This window comes from Mus musculus, chromosome 16, assembly GCF_000001635.26.
Source record: "Mus musculus strain C57BL/6J chromosome 16, GRCm38.p6 C57BL/6J".
In the NCBI taxonomy this organism is placed as follows: domain Eukaryota; kingdom Metazoa; phylum Chordata; class Mammalia; order Rodentia; family Muridae; genus Mus; species Mus musculus.
Genome location: NC_000082.6, coordinates 37,246,575 through 37,263,472, shown reverse-complemented (window position 1 = coordinate 37,263,472; position 16,898 = coordinate 37,246,575). Strand labels below are relative to the sequence as shown.

Below are 16,898 nucleotides of genomic sequence, written 5' to 3'. Positions count from 1 at the left end.
GCCATCCTCATGCTTGAATTTATCTTGATTTCCAGCAGTTTCTGCCCTCTGGGTGAAGATGATGAGTCTTTACAATGCAATAAGGGCTGTCCATCTTTCACAGCATTCTCTAAGACAATATTTGGGTAATATGGCAGGTAACAGCTTTTGGAATAGCCCCTGCTCCAGTTGTTTAGAACCCACATGAAGGTCAAGCTGCACATTTGCTACATATGAGTGGGGAGGCCTAGGTCCAGCCCATGTATGTTCTTTGGTTGGAGGTTCAGACTCTGAGAATTCTAAGAATCGAGTTTAGTTGTCTCTGTTGGTCTTCCTGTGGAGTTTCTATCTACTTTGAGACCTGCAATCCTTCCCCCAACTCTTCCATAAGAGCCCCTAAACTCCATCCACTGTTTGGCTGTTGGTGTCTATTTTTGTCTAAGCCTTTCAGGGGACAACATGCTCCTGTATGCAAGCATAACAGAGTGTCATTAATAATGTCCACAACTTGGCCATGCTTGCCCATGGGATGGGTCTCAAGTTGGGCCGGTTATTGGTTGGCCATTCCTTCAGTTTCTCCTCCTTCCCCCATGCCTGCATTACTTGTAGACAGGATAAATTTTAAGGATGCTCTCCACATTCGATGGCTTTTAAGAGGGGAATGGGGTTAGGTATGGGAGGGGAATAACCCAGTTCTATTTAAGGGGCAGGACACTGCCGGCTTGACCTTACTCATCAAGTATACAAATAATATAAATTGGATTTTATAAATTTTGTTGGGGGAGGCCACAAAAGTGGGGGATAAACATGGAACGACTGGGTAACAAGTGTGATCAGGGTGTATAATGTGAGATTCCCAAAGAATCAATAAAAATATGTTAGGAAAAAAGCTGAAGGTGTATAAGCCATCAGTTTAAAATATTTGCTCATGGCTTTGGATGTAGCCCAGTAATAGGGATGCTGCCTAGTATGTCCAAGGTCCTGCCTGCATTTGATCCATTTGATCCCCAGCCTGAGGGCTATATCAGCATTATCAGGTAGAGCTATCACAAAATAGATGTTCAAAGGAAAGGGATTTGCAATAAAGAAATAAAAACTATTTTTTGTCTACTTTTCCAGGTATACAGCACTGAATGTTATATCAGAAATTAAACATAACACTTCATCCTTTATTTTTCTTCATTTTCTATTCTATTTTTCTTTCAAAGTTTTTTATCTTTTAAAATATATTGTATCGTGTTTATTTACATTGTTTCATTGAGTCTTTAGAACCCATCAGAGTTCTATATTGCATGTTTATATTGCAGCAAAAGTTATTGGTCCTTTAATTTGTTTTTAACTACTACATGAACATCTATTTTTTAAAAAAAAATTAAAAGAAAGAAGCATATTTCAGTGCAGGAAAAGCTAGTACAAACCAGGCTTTATTATATAGAATGTTTTTTCTTTAAGGTATTATCATTATTATTTGAACACAGTTCAAATTAATGTCAGAATTAAGAAATTGTTGTTTTACTGTTTTTCAGCTGTTAATAGGTTACGAGAATGGCACTGTGGTGTTCTGGGACTTGAAATCTAAAAGAGCAGAACTGAGAGTTTATTATGATGAGGTAAGTGCTTTCTGATGACGTTTTTGAAAGCTGTGGGGACTACATTTTTATCACTTCTTCACTCTGAAGTCTTGTGCTTTACTAATATCTTTAATCACTGAGACTCCACTTGTTCTTACTCAGGGCTTAATTGTCTTTTGTTATTCGTGTAGCAATAACATCTGTCAATTTTTAAACAGGAATTCTGCTGTGACTGCCAATTTGGGAGAACATTACCTATTTTTGGCTATGTATATATTCTTTTGCTTACCATGTATTCTTGATTTGTCTTATCTCCCTTTCGTTTTTGTAGGCTCCATACTCACATCTTGCTTTTTGACCTTCAGGTTTCTAAGGGCAATATCCATACTTTCCTTAGAGAATTTGTTTTCTGTGGCTAACCGATCAAGACAGTTTTACAGCTTTTTTTCTTATATTACTTCATAGAATAATGAAGTATTTTGAGAATAAGACCAAATAAGTGACAATAAGTATCAAGATTAATTTTATTATGTACAATTTACATAATTGAGGTTTGATTAGGTTTCTCCCAGATGACATTTTTGATCTAGGCCATTAATAATTCTCCATTAAAAAATGCTGCATGAAGACAGTGCAGCTGGCATAGAAGATGAAAAGGGAAGATTAACTTTTGCAGCTGTAGAAACAAAGATGATCAGATGTACCATAAATTAGAAGTAAGGTAGGAGTGGGAGAAGATAGAAGGAAAATACAGATTGAAAGCTCTGCCTAGTTAACATTCACACTTGTTTATATATATTGTCACATAATTTAAGACATAAACAGAAAAAGAGCCTCTCCCATCTATTTATTTTAGAACACTTCATTTTAGATTAGAGGAATAAAAAATGGACTTCTAATAGCCTTGGAATATTTGACAGTATTCATCTTTTTTTCCCCTATTTTATCACAACAATTAAAAATTTACAGTTTGGATGCCTAAAGATATATTTCATGATGGTTAAGAGCATGTATGGCTATTGATAAGTCTAGAATTTGCTTCCACTCCAAATATCTGGTAGCTCTCAACTACATGTAACTCCAGCTCCATGGAATCTGAGTCTCTCTTCTGGCACTTCACTCACGTGCACACACCCACACATGTATGTTTACACGTTATTAAACAATCAAAATAAAATATTACTAAATGTTGTATTTCATAAAATCTATAGTTCATTTCCTAATGGTTCTCTCAAAGTAAAATTTATGGCATGTATGAGATAGTTACATTGCCAGAGTCCAGAAGTTAGTTGTGCAGTATCTGAGCAATTTAGTCATGATTGGAAAAAAACAACCATGAAGGAAACATCATACAATTATGCTCTTCATATCAATTTCTAGTACATCTGAATCATAAGAAAAAAAAATAACTCCAAGGAGCTAGGCTAATTTTTTTTTTTTGCTGCTGCTGTTAAATACACAAAAATACAAAGGTATGATATACATGTTTCTTCCTTTTACAAGAAAAGAGCTAGAGAAAAGCCCAAACACTGTTTAGCCTGCTAGAATTAGAAAAGACTAGATCAATAGGAAAAAAAAAAGGAAACCGCTGAATTATGTTTTTCTTTGGCCAAAAATATAAGGAAATAAATTTTCCAAACTTAAAAGTTAAACATGTTAATTTTGAAATTGAGATTTTAAATAAACATTAGAAATCACCTGAGCTAGTGGAGTATGATAATATACCTAATTTATACACAGAGATCATTTTACATATTAACTTACATTATATATGCACATAAATAAATCATATGTATTTGTCTACTACTTATTCATAAGTTCTGTCATGATAATGGAGATAGATATGAACTTCATTTTACTGCAAAGCTTTTCAACCTTTCTTAGCATTTTCTCCTATCTAGAAACTATCTTTAATAAGTCGCTAAGATGATTTATATATCATCAATACTCTTCTCAGCACTACACACAAAGCTCTCTTCTTTAATTTTTCAAGGACCATTCTTAAAATTGTTATTTTTCTTGCTTGTTTGTGCCTATCTCATTTATTATGTCTCTTTTCTCCATCTCTGACTCATTTAAATTATGGGTGCTCAAGTCTGGCACACTGTCATATACTAGGTGCTTGATAGACTGAAGCAGAAAGACAAGTTATGCCAATAGTTTGAGGCCAGGCAAACAATGTAGTGAGCCCTTCCCATCTCAAACAGTTTGTCTTTTGCTCCATCCTCTAATTTGTTTGTTTATAGTAGCTCTCATTTTACATATTACCTATACAATCAGTAAACTTAATACAACTAAAAATCCCAGGCCTTTACCCCCCCCCCTTTAAGCTTTATATTTAATACCTAGTAGTTTAATAGTTAAGTATAAATAAATAATAAATAAATAAATAACATCAGAACTGAATTTATGCTTTTTTGCTCATACCACTTTCGATGTTCTTTTTCTTTTAAAAGATCAGTTTAGAGTGTCCATAGTAATGCTTTCTATTTAACTCTTCTTCTGTTTTATATGCAATCCATTATTATGGCTTTTTGATCTTGTCTTTATTATTACTACCATTCTCTTATTTCCTCTTTGTCCTCATTTCTATAACTAATACCCTAGGTTAAAATACTTAACTGTTTATAGGAGTCTCTTTAACATCTACCTTTCTGCATATTCTTCACTAACAAAGATTTTCCTTTTTAAAAAAATATTTTTTTATTTACATTTCAGTCATTGCCCTCCTCCCTCCAACAGTTCCTCATCCCATTCCTCCTCCTCCTTGCCTCTAAGAAGGTGCTCATTCTACCAGCCCTCCCTCTTCCTTGGGGCCTCAAGTCTCTTAAGGATTAAGCGCATCTTCTCCTACTAAGGCCTGACCAGGCAGACCTCTGCTATATTTATGCCAGGGGCCTAGGACTGGCCTGTATATGCTCCTGGTTGGTGGCTCAGTCTCTGGAAGCTCCCTGGGGTCTGGGTTAGTTGACACTGCTGGTCTTCCTATGGGACTGACCTCCTCCTCAGCTTCTTCCAGCCTTTCCCATATCAACCACAGTGGTCCCCAACTTTAGTCCAATGGTTGGGTGTAAATATCCGATTCTGTCTCAGTCAGCTTCTGGTAGTGCCTTCAGAGGACAGCCATGCTCCATCATGCATGTCTTTTTCTTTCAAAAAATACAATCAGATCACATGATTCTCTGCATCAGAACCTTCGAATTGCTCTCTTGTTTGTTAACAGGGTCTGGAGGTGAGAACTAAAGCTGTGGGTTTTTTTTTCTTTAGTACAATTTATTGCATCCTGATAAACAGTTAACACATTTGAAGCATATTGCTCATTATCTTTTACTGATATAATTTACTTACCTTTAAGATTTTGCTACTGTTATTTGCTTTCTCATCTTGTCTCTTCTGTATATCAGAATCCTATTAGTTCCTTAGGCATCAAACAGCTATTTGAACTATTTAACTGGCCAGTGATGAATATGCATAGAAGAATTTAAATTTGTTTGGAAATCCAATTTTATATTGAAAAATAATTAGCGGTGAAAAGTTACTTCCAGATAGGTGTTATAAGATATGAATCTACTCCCAGCTCTTGGGAAGGTGAGGCGAAAAGGATTAACACAAGTTCAAATCCAGTTTGAGCTACATAGTAAGCTTCAGGCCACTCCAGACTAGAAAATGAAATTTTTCTCAATAAACAAATAAGGAAAAGATTTCTTCTACAACAGCCATTTTTTCTTTATATTGATATTCCTTTAATAATCTCAGAGAAAGATTTCAGTTTGACAGGAGTGAAATTTTGAATCCATGGGGAACTGCCTATTTCCTTTTGTCAGATTGTTATATAGTATTTGTTTTCAGGAAAAAGTCACAGCTGACAAAATATGACTAGTATTTTTCCTTCAAATTCTTTTATGCTCTCTATTTTTTAGCATTGGTTTTGATTGATATTTGTTTTCTAATAAGTCCCTGTTTTAATGAAAATAGTATGATGTAACTAAATAAACAAAAATCAAATATGCACCATCATCTCAATTGCCAGATCCTTAGTTATACACAGTTTTGAAATCCTGATCTCTAAAATCTGACTGTTTATATGTTTATATAACTACCCTATTTACTATAATTCTACTATATATATATACATATATATATATAATTTTTCATGACTAATTATTTCTCAATCTAGTATTGAATTTCCAAACAAAAATTAAATTCATCTATGACTATTCATCAAGGGACAGATTTCCCATATAATTACATATATATTCTGTCTTCTCCATTGGGTAAGGTTTTACTGGGTTAGGATGAAGCTTTGGGTCTGGGTACTTCCTCATCCTCTACTTTCCCTTTTCTTGATCAACTACTAGTTGGGTTATTTGTTGTTGTTGGGTTTTGTTTTTTGTTTTTTTTGTTTTTTTTTTGGTTTTTGGGTTTTTTTTTGGGGGGGGGGGTTCGAGACAGGGTTTCTCTGTATAGCCCTGGCTGTCCTGGAACTCACTTTGTAGACCAGGCTGGCCTCGAACTCAGAAATCTGCCTGCCTCTGCCTCCCAAGTGCAGGGATTAAAGGCGTGTGACACCACACCTGGCTTGACCAAGTAGTTTCAAGAATTTTACATTGACTGAGGTTCAGTAAAGTTGACAAAAGAAGCGACATTTTGTTTGAACTATGTGCAGAAAGGAAAAAAATAGAGAAGACGATGAAGATGTTTCTAAATGCATGTGTTGGAGACTGGCTAAGAAAAATATAGTCTGCATAGAAATGATAACTAGAGTGAGGGAGGAAAAGAAAAACAAGATAAACCCTACAAGTCCAGAAATTCACGCTGCCTTTTATATTCACTTTAATCTTATATTTTGAGGTCTACAGCACATTTTATATCCTTTATTTTGATGATTAGTCATGACAGTAGTTAGCTGTAACTCTAGTACTTTACACACAGGCTTAAATTTTCATGCTTGGTTACATAAAGCGTTTGGTTATGTAACTGTATAAGCACATGTGTGCTAAAGTTTATATTCACCTATACTGACTTTCTCTCCAGTTTCTTTAGGGGAAAAGATGTTTTAAATACCTTTCTGACTTTTTTGTCCACTGAGACTTGTCTTATTGTACTTTACATGTAACACAATGAATAGAATATGGTGTTCAATTATCACAAGGAATACCGCAGATTTGGAAATGTTATATTAATTGCTTACTAATTCAGTAGACCTTTCTTTCAAATCTGCTTTATAGAAGATACTGTACTACCACACACAGGGACTAATAAAACTAAAACAATGAAGTAATTCCTGCTAACTCTTATCTAATTAAAAACTATGGAATGAACTTAAAATTTTTAAAAATTAAATCTTAGTTGCTTTAAATCAATTAGTATATGCTTGGGGCAAAGCTGTGCAGTTGAGAATATGGGTTTTCGAAAGAGTTTGGCTTTGACTTGTATGACTTTAAAAAGCAAATGAATATCTGTCTCTAGGTCAATTTCACCATATGTAAACTGAGAAATAATAATAAAGTAAAGATAATACCTTTTATATGATTGATATATTTTATGTAAAATGCATACCATGGGATCTGGCATCTAGACTGCCTTCAGGTGCTAGCTCAAATTCTTTTTAAAATTATCTACTCAAAGTGATGATACTAGGCCTATATCTTAGAAGAAATTATCTTCTGATAGTCATACTTTATTTCTATATAAACAATTTTCAAACAGAGATTATAGGATATTGGAAGGACATAGAATCTACAATAAAATGTTTTGGAATCTGAATTTATTAAAGTTTTTTCAGAACTATCCTTTATTTAAGGAAATTAATTTTGGTAGCCTTTTCAAGGTCTGTAACAGGTTGAAGCCAAAGAAGCCTAGTCTGTGTCAGAAAAAAATAATTTAACATATTATCAGTATATTAATTTTATGTCAAAATATTTTGGAAAATATAATGATGTGATATATCTACTTTCCCCTGTACTTGTCTTTTATTGTTATTTTATTAGGCTATTCATTCAATTGATTGGCATCATGAGGGCAAACAATTCATGTGCAGCCACTCAGATGGTAGCTTGACTTTATGGAACCTGAAAAGCCCAAGCCGCCCTTTCCAAACCACAGTCCCACATGGTAAGACTCATGCTTTCAAAGAAACTATGGCGACCACAGAATTGCCTGCTTACAGCTTTAACTCTTCTGGGTTAGCGTCATTCATGTTGCACACTGTTAATGGATATCCAATGGCTCTCCTACAGAGAGCTTATTCTAGGTCTTGTGTTTTCTGAAGTCTTAGGAGTAGTATGTTTAGTCTATTAGCATTAAGTATAATTACTAATATGACTAGATTCAGATCTACTCGTTTGTTTTCTAATGTTTTTACTATAATTTACTGCTTATGTTTACCTTTCTACTTTCAAGTTATTTAAATATTGTTATTACCAGCACATTGTGATTTTTTCATAGTCATTTTATCTTCATTTTTTATCATTATTTGCAAGTATCACAATATATTTTGTTAACTACTCAATGTGTTTTAGGACTAACATAACACTTCATATAATCTACAGACATCTTGTAACCATATAGATCTATTTATCTACCTTCATTATCATATATACTATAATTATATAGCATCCACAGTTATATTATACATTTTAAATGGTCACAAGTATAATTAAGAGACAAAATACTCTTTTATCACTGTATTTATCTGTGAACATTATTTGCATTTCATGTAGGCCTGGCAAAATGATTTCTGGAGTTTTTTTATTTATTTATTTTAATTTACCTTTTATCTTCCTTCATTCCTAAAAACTACTTTGATAGATTTAGATTTCTAGGCAATGTCAAGTCATGAGCAGACATTTGTTTTCATTTGCTGGGAATTTATGTAATATAATGAATGCTTTAATGATATCCCATCATCTTCTAGCATCAGTATTTTCTGTATGAGGAATCCTCAGTGTTTTGATATTTGCCTCTATTGTATACAATCTGCTTTTTTCCTTCTGGTTGTTTTCAGACAATGTTGATATCTTTTCTTTGTGGTAACTTAAAAATGTTCTGCCTCAACTTGTTTTGGGCTTGTTTTTTTTCTTTTTTTTAAAATTTATTCTGTTAAGAGTTCTAACAAGCTTCTCAAATTCATAACTTCATAATGGCTCCACAAAACTTGGGGGCTTTCACACCATTTATCTTTAATTCATTTTATATGTTTTTCTTTCTGGGATATGAGTCAACTCTGTTAGAGCTTTTGATGTTGTGGCACACATCGCTTAGTCTTTATTTTTGTATTTGTTTTTGTCAATATTTTTATTACAAAGTTATGTCAAAGTTAATTAGTTCTAACTGATTCATCATTTATTTAATTCCTTTTCCCTCCTGCATTTTTATTCTATTAAACCTCTAAGACTTCTTTTTAAATTTCAGATAGTTTTTCCATTTGATACATTTTGCTTTTTAGAACTCTTCCAAGGTTTTCTTTTGTCATTTATTTGATCATCTCAACTTTCTTTAATCATTGAGCTTATATACAGTCACCTCTTAAAAGTTTATGTTAGTATCATAATCTGCTTTACCTTGACAACAATGATCCACACTTCCTCCTCCTTCTAAGAGTTTTGGTTCTACCTCATATACTGTAGATCTGCAAGCATCTTATCTTCATTTTTTATTGGTCACTCAGGATATATAGTATAAAAGTCTGTTAAAAGCAACAGTGTAAAACTTCATGTATATGAAGCTATATAGTGTTAATGTGACATATCATTTATACTCTAGAATATATCTTCGTGCCCCCCCTTATTAATCATTTGTCTTCTAAATTTATGGAAAAAGTACTTCATTGTTTTTCTAGAAGTCAAAATTTTCTACCATGAAGTGATAAATTATAAAGCTGAAATAATTAAACAATTGTGCTTTAAAAGAAAATGTACTCTTGTGGGGGAAGGTGTTGATTTGTCTGGTTAGTTTTGTTTTTTGAGACAGACTAACCTAAAGTTTTAACTTAGACTCATCCATCTCCATCTCTCAGATGCTGGGATTACAGGTGTGAACTACCATGCTCAGTTATTTTTTTTTAATTGTAGTAAAAATATATATATATAGTATACAATTTATTATGATAGTATTATGTTGTTACAGACTGTCTTGTACGTAAATATGGCCAGATGATCAAGTTACAGTCAAAGAAAGACAAGATTATCTTTTCAAACACATGTGAATTTTTTTTAAGTGTCTAATTGTTAAATGCAGAAAATCTTAAATTCTACAAAATGAGGTAGTAAAGCATTTGTGGTTGATGATGAAATAAAATATATTTAACTTATGTAAATATTACAAGGAACTATATATATGAACTTTATGTATAAAGTTGAATTTAAAAATAAATGAGAAATTAGAACAGAATTCTACAATGTATAAAAAATAGCATTGAAAATAATATGTACTCAAACTAGGAAATTCATTCAAGATAATTATTAAAGGAAAATTTGTAACTTCAAATATTTTGTGTATATATATATATATGAAACTCTAGGGCTCCCAATGAAGGAGCTAGAGAAAATACCCAAGGAGCTAAAGGATCTGCAACCCTATAGGTGGAACAACATTATGAACTAACCAGTACCCCGGAGCTCTTGACTCTAGCTGCATATGTATCAAAAGATGGCCTAGTCGGCCATCACTGGAAAGAGAGGTCCATTGGACACGCAAACTTTATATGCCCCAGTACAGGGGAACACCAGGGCCAACAAAATGGGAATGGGTGGGTAGGGGAGTGGGGGGGGAGGGTATGGGGGACTTTTGGGAATAGCATTGGAAATGTAATTGAGGAAAATACGTAATAAAAAAAAATTTAAAAATGAAACTCTAAAGATAAATACTCACTCAAAATCTAAAAACAAACAAACAAAAGCAACAACAAAACAAAATACCAACAAAATAAAAACAAGGTTGGATCAAATCACACATATATCATAAAAGTTAATGGTAGCAAAAGCAAAACTATAGAACAAAGAAATAAAACACACATTGTTAAAATAATGAAAGAAAACAGACATTGCCTTTAGCTAAGCTAGCCAATGCATAGAACAGAAACATGAGTTTAGTAATTACATGGGAGATGCAGAAATTTAAAGGTCAAAGATAAAATATGTCAAATTCATATTCTGTACACTTCTAATACACAATAACATGGGCAAAGTAGATAATTTCCAAGGGAAATAAAAAATAATGAAATTCCATACAGTATTTTTTTTTTTGTAAAAATTCAAATAAACATCTGTACTGAGAATTTAGGAATTTTGGGTTCTTTAAAAAACATAGCGTGGTGGCGAACGCCTTTAATCCCAGCACTCGGGAGGCAGAGGCAGGCGGATTTCTGAGTTCGGGGCCAACCTGGTCTACAAAGTGAGTTCCAGGACAGCCAGGGCTTTACAGAGAAACCCTGTCTCGAAAAACCAAAAACCAAACCAAACCAAAACAAACCCAAACAAACAAAAAAACAAAAAAAACCCCAAAACATAGAAATGTAAGAACATGTTTTCATTTTAACCCCAGGTGTGGGTATGGGCCTGCTTTCACAGCAGATGACTATGATTTGCCACATGCTCTAGCAGAGGGGTGGTTTTGCCAACTGCAGATAGTTTCTATGATGGTGTGACATTTGAAATTCTGAGGACTTTTCAGAGGAGATATAAACGGTGGTGCCCTGAGATTGGTGGTTGATGGTAGTAGTTTAGGGAGTAGTTTGTCAGTTGTAGTTTGTTAGTAGTAGTACTCAAAGAAGAAACAAGTAAGAAATTAGATTTAAGGAACTCTCTCTCTCTTTCCATCCTCTTTCTCTATCCTTCTATCATTTTTTTCTCCCCTATATAGTGATTGGGGGTGAAACTTTGGTAGGGAATAATGGGTGGGAAAAGAAGAACCTACAAAGTAGCAAATGTAAAGTGATTATTAATATTTGGCATGGATAATTAGTGCTGGAAATTAATAGGGCACTAGTTATTTCTTAACCAGCTAGTTACCCAAATAACTATGGAGACTCTAAATTTTAAAGATTAGGCCTTCCCTGGGCAGACTCTCAACTAGCTCATCTAAGTTAACTCAGCTACTAGCTTGATGCAGTCATGTGGCTAGCTATACCTTCTAGGCCTATAGGCACGTCTGTCTCCTCTCATGTCTCCTGGGGAAAGGACCTTCCTTTTCTTCCCTGCAGAGTTCCTTTCTCCTTCCAAAAATTTGCACCTTTTACTTCTTGCCCAACTAATTGGCCATCAGATTTTTATTAAAGCCGATCAAAGAATTCCTTAGGTAGGTGAGGAAAGACAGTGTCGCCCAACAAGCAAAAATCAGCTATGACCAAAGAAGAAACGAGAAGAAAGAAATTAGGTTCACAGAACTCTCTCTCTCTCTCTCTCTTCCCTGTCCCCATCTTTCTTTCCCTCCTATCTAGTGATAGGGGTGAAACCAGAGGGGATAAAGCACGAGAAAATGAAGAACCCACAAAATAGTTAAGATAAGCTACAAATGGTGCCCAACATGACACTCAAATGTTAAGGATAAAAATGGAAAATTTGATTTCAAATACCATAGAGGAAATGGCAGGAGATGAAGGAATGGAATTTTTTTTATGATGCCAGCAAAAAAGTTAATTGTGTTTGATATCACTGAGATATCCCTGATTTGTGCCCAGAGGAGATTTTCTGTTTTTTTTTTCCCCCTCTCCTTTATATATTTTGTTTTAAAAAAGTTTGAAAGTACGGCTGAGCAGTTGGAAAATTTGCAGATGGAAATGGAGGGGCCTGAAAAACAAACAAACACACAACAATGGCTGAAATGGAAAAAGAAAAGGGGTTACTCTACTCTCTCTTTTCTGAAAGGGTTGCAGAATTGGCAGGGCAGCTGGAGAAGTTGAGGATGGAGGTGAAAGCACTTGGAGTGTGAGGAACACTCATAAAGAGAGAATAAAAAGGCTCAGTCCTGCTGACTGAGCAACACATCAGGGGTTTCCTGCAGGAGGAAAGAGGAAAAGAAACTGCCCCCAGAGTACTCAGGTCAGAGAAAAGCTGAGAAAGCAGGAAAACAATCTCATTAAACAGCATGTTTCAGAGAAAGGGTTAATCTTGAACTCACTGTGCAGCCAAAGTGGGAGGAGGGTCAGTCTGGGGTTAGGAGAGCACCATCAGTTTTCCCATTATTCATACAGCATATGCCTGTTAAACATACGGTGTCTTACGGCATAAAACAAGGTTATGCAGAGATAGGATGGCATCCTATAGAAATGATAGACTTAAGATGGTTTAAAGAGGCTGTGATTATGGGATGCATCTACTTTATGTGAAACAAATTCTAAATAACTGGGATAAATACTCATAATTATTCCCCAAGACTGCAAGCAGTTGACAAGCAAGCAAGCAAGTTGTACCTGAGCCTGAGCCACAATTGCGATGGTTAATGTGGAAGACGGAAGAAGCCTAGGATATTGAACAGTGAAATAGAGCGAGGAAAATGACTAGAGTAAAAGACCAGTTGCTGGGCAACAGGCAGAACTCTGATATACAAGAACAGATGCAATTTGACGATGCTACTATTGAACAATGTTACTTAGTAGCTTTAAGAGCTGAGGAGAAAGTTGAGGAGCTGGGGGAAAATTCACCTCATTTGCAAAGATTATACAAGGCTCTGGAGAAGCTCTCACTGATTTCTTTTACAGCGATTAGTCTCAGCTGTGAATAAAGCTGCATCAGACCAAAGACAGGGGTTGATAGAGACCTTGGTGTATGAAAATGCTCATACCAAATATTAAAATGTTATTAAACTATTAAAGACATGAGCAGTGCCTATAGACAAGTGGATAAGGGATAAGAATGATATTGGTTCTAACATGTACCATGTTAATGTATAATCGGTCAAGCTGTAGCTAGTGCCTCAATTATGGGAAATATGGTCACAACAAAGAGATTGTGGACAAGTCACCAAAGGTCACAGATCTCAAAATGCCCAGTGCTTTCATTGTGGGAAATGTAGTCATTTGCAACAAAATTTAGAACACGGCATCTCTCAGGGCAATAGTTTTTCTAAATATAAACTGGAAAGAAGGCCTAAGCTTCCAGGGGTGTGTAGGCGATGGCAAGGCAAAGATTGCCATTGGAACAGTGAGTATCAGTCCAGAAGAGATATTCAAGGTAATTTTTTACTGTCAAAAAATGGCCTTGGGGGCCTCGCAGCAAAAAGTGAGTCATTTGATTTTAATCAGACTATATACTATAGCGATATGTTAATGTTAGAATGGAAGCAAACAAACATTTTGCGTTGAGGTGCAAATTTGTTTATATTTCCACAGGAAATGAAAAGCTGTGGATACCATCAAAACTAATAAAGATTAGAACTAAGCAGGAGAGGTCACCTGAAAACCTTGGCCACTGACCCAAAAAGTGCTTATTTAATTGAAAATGTCTCTGTAAACAGCACACATCTGTGGCCCTTTTCTTTTAGCCTGAAAACCACCTCTTATTACTGTATTTTTGGTAAGATAGTTCTGGCACCATAACTTCAGTTTTAATTACAGATTCTTAAATATGCCTTTGTCTGTCACTCATATATTTCTGGTATATCATTCTGTCATTTTAATATTTTTATTGTTCAATATAGTTAATTCTAGACACATTAGAATTTAATTACTTCTATGTGCCCTGACACTTAACATATAGTACTCGGAATATAAAGAATACCAATAATTCAAATTGATGATAGCATTGTTTTATACAACCTAACGTTTAAGCAGGTATTGACAATCAAAGAAAACAAACAAACAAACAAACAAACAAAAAAACCCCAAACCAAACTCTTTCCCCACAGTAAACTGTTAGGGGTAGAAATTGGATATTAATTGTACCATACAACCTGAGTTCAATGCCTGGTACTCACATGATGAAAGGAGAGAACTGATTGCTCTCTGTATGTGTACTATAGCACACATGTGCCCTCCTACACACAGTAGATCAATCACCAACCAACCAACCAATCAATCATACCATCCAAGCAATAACACTTTTTAAATGAAATGGAATGACTTTGTAAGCCCATCGTGTGCTTTACATCACAAGACTTTCTGCAATATCAAAGTTTATTTCTACTATAGGTAAAATATTAGGCATGATTTCCTTCTTTTTTACTTATCTTTCTTTTCCTTTTTTTCTTGTGAAGAAGAGGGAAACAGGGTCTTATGTAAGCTATGCTAATTTGAACCCTCAAGTCTCCTGCCTCAACCTCCTGAGTGCTGGGATTATAGTAAAAAAAACCCATATTTTTAATAATATTTTATTGTACATGTATGTTTCTTAAGTCCTAAACTTTATTCTTTGAGCAAAAATAACTGAAATAACTTTTATAAGAAACTACATTCATATTTAGAGAATTCAAAGCAACAAAGTGGCTAATAAATGAACATTTGTAAGTTTATATGTTTGAATTATATAAGAATGAAGCTTATAAGTAACTTCGTTGATTATATAGCAGCACATTGATATGAATCTAAAGCTTATGAGCTTAATATCAGAATGCATAGACTTATATCAAATACAGGTACTTTAAGAATAAGTCAATATCTTTAGCTTAACCTGATGTTACTATGTATTAACTCATGAAAGTAACCAGTTTAATAATATAGTAGAACTAAAGTAATAAGAGTATTCCAAATTTAATTATTATAGATGGTAATATAAAATATTACATATACTATTTTCTTCTGAAATCTACAATAAAACTGTGTTTGCGCCTTTGGGTTCAGTTGTATTTATCACCTGTTACAGTGTAAACTGTTCAAGAATTATTATTGTGGTGCAAGAAGCTACATGAATCATCCCTAGAAAATTGTAGAATTATTTTGTTTAATTATATTATTATTCCATGTTTATAATTCTTTGAAATTTAAAAATTCTCATGCATCAATATAATTTAAATTAGATTTAATTTTTTTTCTTTCATTAGGAAAAAGTCAAAGAGAAGGAAGAAAGTCTGAGTCTTGTAAACCTATTCTTAAAGTAGAATACAAAACGTGCAGGAACAGGTATGTGGTTCTACTGTGTGAATACGTAATACATCTGAAGGGTAGGAGAAGGAAAGCAATTTTTAATAATTTGTTATATTGTTGTATAAGTATAAATCATTAATTATCTAAATCAATAACTTAATTTATTATTATGAATATTAAAAATATCAAATAATTCATCCTACTTATTTATATTATTTATCATCATATATATCAATTCTAATAATTGAGGCTTTTGAACCATTTATAATACTGGTAACATATTTATTAAGCTAAATCTATGCATCTGTTGATACTCCTTGTGAGATTTAAATGCATAACCTGATCACTCTGAAATTAGGATCTTACATTTTGAAATTGGAAAGTTAACCTTTAGTTGGAGTTATAGTTATATATCATCAAAATGGAAAACAACCTAAAATTTAAGATGTATAAGATAAAATAACATTTGATACAGTTTTATTATTTATAGATACTATATCCAGTATTTCTGCATAATTTTTTAAATTTACATTAATCATTAATGGAAAAATTTCCACCACATCCAAAATGAATATAATAAACCTTTCCTGAACATTTATTATTATTAATTATTATTATTAAGCATGTATATATACACGTGTGTGTTTGTGCATTTGTGTGTGTGTGTGTCTGTGAGACTTGTGTGTGTTTGGGAGAACATGCTACAGAACTTACATGAAGGTCAGAGGACAACTTTCTGGAACCAGTTCTTTCTTTATACCTTTAAGTGTGTTCCAGGGGTGCAGCTCAGGTGCCTGTCTGTGCAGCAAGCATCTTGACCTGCTGAGCCATCTTCTCAGCTCCTAAACATTATAACTATATAGTGAAAAATCCTACTTTATGTTAGTTACTTGCTCACATTGTAATTTGTTTTTGTCATCATAGATATAATTGTGTTTGTAAAACTTCTTCTAAAGTTTTAATAGTATAAAATCATGATAAATTAGCAATATCTCTTTAGCAAGCCAGTTTAATATACTATAAAAATATTTCAAATTTAAATATTTTGGATAGAAACAAATTTTACATAATTCTCTTCTAAATACCATTTATAACTAAAACTTTGTGTACAATACTACTTATACCACCTGTTATATAATATAAAGTCTAAGTTCCATTGAGGTTCAAGAAATTATATTAATCACCCCAAGCAGCTGCCAAGCAGTTGGATTTAGGTTTTTCTTTTCACTTGTGTATTTTTTTCTCTATTTCAGTCTTGGACTGACCTATGGACTCTTAATAATATCCATTGAATTATCAGCTAGCATTCAGCCTCTTCTATAGATTGCAAA

General features: G+C 33.7%; 1 protein-coding gene across 12 annotated transcripts in view; it reads left to right on the top strand.

Moving 5' to 3' along the window:
• Stxbp5l (syntaxin binding protein 5-like) overlaps nucleotides 1–16,898 on the top strand; it is a 277,941-nt gene that overhangs the window by 121,543 nt on the left and 139,500 nt on the right. For all 12 annotated transcript variants that reach the window (XM_006521886.4, XM_006521884.4, XM_017316899.2 and 9 more), the window contains 3 exons: nucleotides 1,506–1,589; nucleotides 7,541–7,664; nucleotides 15,525–15,603. In XM_006521886.4, coding sequence (XP_006521949.1) covers nucleotides 1,506–1,589; nucleotides 7,541–7,664; nucleotides 15,525–15,603 — 287 coding nt within the window. The remainder of the gene's footprint in view (nucleotides 1–1,505; nucleotides 1,590–7,540; nucleotides 7,665–15,524; nucleotides 15,604–16,898) is intronic.